The 6,022-nt window shown below is 44.3% G+C and overlaps 1 protein-coding gene across 1 annotated transcript in view; it reads right to left on the minus strand.

The window, feature by feature from the left end:
- ADAMTS18 (ADAM metallopeptidase with thrombospondin type 1 motif 18) overlaps window positions 1-6,022 on the minus strand; it is a 142,997-nt gene that overhangs the window by 71,651 nt on the left and 65,324 nt on the right. The window contains exons 5-7 of the mRNA XM_045293929.1: window positions 4,642-4,835; window positions 4,270-4,353; window positions 2,495-2,654 (exon numbers count right to left, since the gene is read on the minus strand). Coding sequence (XP_045149864.1) covers window positions 2,495-2,654; window positions 4,270-4,353; window positions 4,642-4,835 — 438 coding nt within the window. The remainder of the gene's footprint in view (window positions 1-2,494; window positions 2,655-4,269; window positions 4,354-4,641; window positions 4,836-6,022) is intronic.

Consider the following 6,022-nt stretch of genomic DNA (forward strand, 5'->3'; position numbering starts at 1 on the left):
GGAGATGCCAGACAGGGCAAGATATGACAAAATAATAATTTATAAATTATCAAGGGCTCATGAGGGAGGTGGGAACAGGGAGGGAGGGGTAAAAATGAGCTGATGCCAGGGGCTTAGGTAGAGAGCAAATGTTTTGAGAATGATGAGGGCAATGAACAAATGTGCTTTACACAATTGATGTATGTATGGATTGTGAAAAGAGTTGTATGAGCCCCTAATAAAATGATAAACAACAACAACAACAAGAAAAATAGCTGGGTTTTGAACTGGTTCTTCTTGGTTCTGTCATGGCCAAAGAAGCACAACTAGAAATTTGCAACCCGTGGGTGCCTGGAATGATAACCAGAATGGGAAAATTATGGGCTAATTCCCAGGGAGAAACTTAATCTCTCTCTTAGATAAGCAGGGCAGTGGGCATATCACATAGCAACCAAATCTCTTACATGACAGATTCTGAAAAATTGGCGCCCTGCTCACAAATGGCAGACAATTGCATCACTTTGAAGGTGTGTTGCTCTCCACACTCTGGCAATAATTCAACTTCCTACACACGTCTCTTCCAAGTCTCCTGTTCTAATGCCCAAACCTATCAATTGTGCTCCCTTCCAGTTGCCATACTAGGCGTGCACATTTGGCAAATTCCCGGCTGTCCCAGTTCGTGCTCCATTGACCATGGCAGAACCGATGTGAACTGAGTCAAAGCCCTACTTAACAATGGCACGACATTCAGAGCTCAGGATATATTTTCCACGGAAAACACCCAGCCTGGCCTTTTCCTAAAGCAGAAAGTGTAGCCACACCTAAGTAACGGGATCTAATTAAATTCGTGTTTTTCAGGCCAGTTAAAGGTGATGGAATGTTTTTCATTCTAATGAGTTAGGCCTTTGCAATGGTTGGTCAATTCGCCTCTTTCCAAGAGGCATCTCAAGACCATTCAGGCCAGTCCTTGATTTTTCTCATGGACTGCATGACATTGTGTGAATGTCTGTCTTCCCCTGCTGCGCCCTCGTCACTAAGAAACAAGGCTGTGTATGTAGTTAGTGCTAAATGCATACTGGTGAACTGACTGTTGCTGGTCAACAGTGAACTGGTGAAACCACCTCGTTGCTGTGATGTGAGAGGTCATCCTCATGTAAAGACACATGCCATGGCCATCCATGACATTACTGCCATCATATTTGTAAGCACAGTGATAGAAATATGGCCAAATGAGCCTTTCCAAGGGTCAAGCACCTTTTCCAAAGGCGTCACTGCTACCTAGTGGCACAACTACGTGTATGTACACCAATAACATTTTCTTCGACTCCCTGCTCGTTCAATCATGATGCTGACGGAAGAACTCACAGCTTGCCCAGGTAAACAAGGAAGAGAATCCTTTGAAAATGATGACGGCGGCATATGTGCAAATGTGCTTGACACACCGAAGAAATGTATGTATTTTGATAAGAGATGTAAGACCTCCAATAAACATATTTTTCAAAAAATTATCAGGTACATAACTTAATTGGAAAATTAAACTTCAAAAAGAAATTGTTAGAGTCAAAGTAATTTTGGAATAAGGGTAGAAATTAAAAATCACTGCAGACCCTGAAATGGAAGGTTCTCATTAATTCCAGAGTAGATGAGAGCCATAAATAATAGGCATTTTGGGGGGTGATTCTATTAAAAACAGAGCCAGTCAGGATTCAGAGCTGATTCTATAAATGAGGCTCCTTAGCTACTAATGACTTTATTTCAATGCCTTGTTCTACATGTAACAATTATGTACCATCAGAAGATAGGTATAGAAAGTGAAAAATATTTTGATTAAATGTACTTTGCTTACCAAAAAAAATGACATCTCAATTATCACCAAAAGAATAAATAAAGAAAAAGTCAAAGGATAAAGCAGACGGAAGATTCCCTAGCTCCATATCAAATTCAGTTAGGTAGAATGATATCCACCAGAGGGTACGGGGAAGATGTTTCATCAGTTAAATGTTCTTTCTCCTTACTAAAAGGGCTCTGATGGTGTAGTGCAGTGGTTCTCAACCTCCCTAATGCCGCGACCCTTTAATCCACTTCTTCATGTTGTGGTGACCCCCCCCCTTCAAATTATTTTCGTTGCTACTTCAGCACTGTCGTCTTGCTACTGTGATGAATCAGGCGGCCCCTGTGAAAGGGTCCTTTGACCCACAAAGGGGTCACGACCCACAGGTTGAGAACCGCTGGTGTAGTGGGTTATGTGTTGGACTACTAACTGAATGGTCAGCAGTTCAAAACCACCTGCTGTCCCACAGGAAAAAGATGAGGCTTTTAAACTCAAATATTTAGTCTTGCAAACCCACAGGGGCAATTCTATAGGGTCACTGTGAACTGGAATGGGCTCAAAGGCAGTGAGCTTGGTTTTTCCCTGTGGATTAAACATCACAAGGGCCATCCACCCAACAGGTGCATTTCTACACTTCACCTTCAACGAGCACGGATGTGATGGAGGTTTCTATTGGTACCATACCTAGAGTGTCACATGGTTCATTCTTCCAGGAGCAAATATCAATCCCCGTCAGTAAAATGGCATGGTCATGCCTCTTGCCATTCTTCCCCACGAGGGCAGACTGCCATTGGCAAAAACTATTCAGAGACTGGTCTGCATGGTGATTGATCAACAATCCTGCCTGTGGGAAATCCACACAAGTCAGAAATGGATTTGTTAGCAATGAGCACGAGGGATCATGGGTACAGGCAAACACAGAAACATCCTGTTTCTAGGGAGAGAGGTCAGTAGACGAACACGCTTGGCTGGAGACAATTTGTAAAAATGTCCATTTTACGTAAATGCTCATAATATTCGAATCACCTTCAACTGTATTTCTCCCCCAAATAGGCATGGCTGTAGTTTTTACAAACAGCATGCCCATGTAAAATAACACACTTACGCATATAGAACAATGCATGAAGGGAGGAAGTGTGCTTGGCTCCCCCAAAACCACATAACACACATTCGCTGAACTGCAATATGGTGTGTTCAGAACTCCGTCTACATGACACACTGGCCCCACTCACAATTAGAATGTAACAAACTGCTTGCGATACAGCACAACTGCTTCCTCAGCGTCTGCAAGAGACCCGCGCTTATTTGTAACTCATTCATGATTGCCAGCACGGGGCAGCCCCATCCTAGAGTCCGATGAATTAATCAATGGGTGAAACAAAAGCTCGCTGAATGGGAGCATAAAATAATTGCTAATGAGACTCCACAGGCAGCACAGGCCCTATGCTTAAAATAATCACTTATCGAAGGGTTCACTTCAACCTATTGACTACGGTCAAGTTGAGGGCTCCCAGACAAGATCTTTAATTATCAGTGAATTAGGCTGCCACTGGCTTTGATGTCCCGGGGCAAGGTATAAGTAGTAATTTAACACCACCGTGTCTCTCCACCCCCACGGACACACACCCGATCTTTCTGAAATTCCAAGAATAATTGGACAAGTTCTTAACCTCTGTAGCTCTACACACCTGGGCAATTAGATTACTTTTGTCTTGTTTTGGACTCCCTCCTTTGTTCATCCCTCTTCAGGGACAGATGCAGAGGAAAAGCCTCGGGGGGAACTTCAAGAGTCTGCTCGGTGGCTAATTCCCACCCTTCACCCAAAACACCATTTCAACATCAAAACACTGTGGGGCTATGAAAGCGAACACTCTATTCTAGGTCCTGGCTCTATCATTCACCCCATGCTTTTGTCTTGCCCCTCACTGTCATGGGTTCACGAGCAGCTAAACAGCCCTGGTCTGTTCTCCTCCCGAGGGCCTAAAATGCTGCTGGGGATGGAATGGGTTTCCTACATGAATTTTCAGATGACGCATTTTCGTCGACTTTCCGAATCTCATTCGGTACCTGCCTGCCATTACGCAGTGCAGCCAGCTTACAAAGTTTAACTGAGACCAGATGCATCTCATTAATGAAGCCTACCTACATCTATCTACACTTTCCTTGCATAATGACTGGATCGTCTTTGGACTTATACATGCACATGACTACTTTACCTGTAAATAGATATATCGATATCAGCACAGATACACATCTATGTTATGTTGTACTGTTTTACTTAGTTGTCTACACGGCCCTATTCGATTGTATCTTCCTGGAGACTAGGGTTCGGGTTCACATATTCTCAGAACTGAATTTCCCAAGCACGAGTATGGGGAGTCGTGACACAAGGTAGGTGCTCACTAAACACATCCTGCGAGACAAAAGACGTGAGGAAGTAAATGAAGTTCACCACCTACAGGTTCTTGTTCCAGAAGAATGAGGCTCACCACAACAATGTTGATGTCATTTCCAATGGTCCCATCTTTAAAAAGGCTGGACACCTGTTGGGACAGGTATTTTTGTTGTTGCTATGGTTTAGTAAAAGAAAATGAACAGACTCAGACTTTCCAAAACTGTTTCAAGGAAACCAATGAGACATAGTTAGAGGTATATGGGTTTCCGTTTCACCAAAAGCACCCACATAGGACACGAATTTCCTTCAAACTCAACCCAGCCCCCTCCCCAATAACATCATGTGACTGCACCTGCTATGCAGTCTGAGCAAGGGAATTCCATGATTTTAACTGCTCTGGAGTGGCAGACAAATTGGAATCATGGCACCCCCTTACCATGTTCATGACTGTGAGGATGTATGTGGTCACGTTTCCCTTGCCATGTCTGTCCACCATTTTCTTGTCTGCTACCACGAGGGTCTCCACAGTCAGACCCTGTTGTGACTTCCCAGCTGACCGTCTGGGCCGTCCTGAGCGCCCGTATTCTTCAAGGTGGAGATAGGCGTCCTCTGTGGGAGGCTTGGGGGCGTCTGCAATGGACACAAGAGCATGTGGAAGGGCGCTCAAATCTGGGCGAGGCAGAAAGAGAAACTGAGCGGACACAGAAAGTACCAACGCTTCCCCAGTGCACTGCTGAATGACCTTGCAAGCATGTGTCAAGATGTTTTACACGTAGTAGATTGTCAAGAGAGATTTATTGGATGGATGGGTGGATGGATGGATGGATGGACGGATGGACGGACGGACGGACGGACGGACGGGCAGACAATAGTTGGGTGGATAAACACCAAACCAGAACAAACCCATGTCCACTGAGTGCATGTCTGACCCCAAGGATCCTGTAGGACAGAGCAGAATTGCTCCTTAAGGTTTCCAAAACAGAAAGTCTCTATGAGACCAGGCAGTCTCATCTTTCTCCCAAGGAGTGGCTGGCGGGTTAACTCAATGACTCAAGAATGCTCCAAAGTACAACAGAAAATAAGCTACAAGTAATCCTTGGAGTTGGTCAAGAAATGTCAATTTTGTGGAAGGACTCTTTAAAACTTTAAAAAGCTAGTTTTAGGCAAGTGCTCCAACACTAGAAATAGACGTACTTTGAATCTGAATTCCTCACATTGACATATTTGTCTCTGAGCAAACTGAAAGCACTATAAAACATGGGCCATACTTTTGCATGACCTACCACGTTAATGCTACCACTTGTATCAGTCTGTCCTACTGTGGGGCTTGCATGTTGCTGTGACACTGGAAGCCATGTCACTGTAATTTTCAAATGCCAGCAGGGTCACCTCAGGTGAACAGGTGTCAGCAGAGCTTCCAGACTAAGAAGAGACTACAAAGATGGAATATGCCTTCCACTTCTGGGGGATTTACTACTAAAAACCATATGAATTGCAGCAGAGCATTGTCAGATACTGAAAATCTCATGAATAGCAGCCGAATTCTATCAGGCATCTCGCCAAAAGATGGAAGGCATTTAAAATACGACTGAGGAAGAGCTGCCTCCTCAAGGTAGAGTCCATCGTAATGATGGAGAGGGAGTTCAGCGTGCAGGATCTTCATTTGGTGATGGGGCATGACTCCCAAGGAGAAGAACCAGTGGTGACTCTTTATTAATAACTGAACTTGGGATGTCAGAGAAGAAGAGGAGGCCCTTCAAGGAGATGGACTGCCACAGTGGCTACAGCACTGGGCTCAAGCGTAACAATTGTGAGGA

Source organism: Echinops telfairi, unplaced genomic scaffold, assembly GCF_000313985.2.
Source record: "Echinops telfairi isolate 266 unplaced genomic scaffold, ASM31398v2 ScPeMD7_2291;HRSCAF=2852, whole genome shotgun sequence".
Classification (NCBI taxonomy): Eukaryota; Metazoa; Chordata; class Mammalia; order Afrosoricida; family Tenrecidae; genus Echinops; species Echinops telfairi.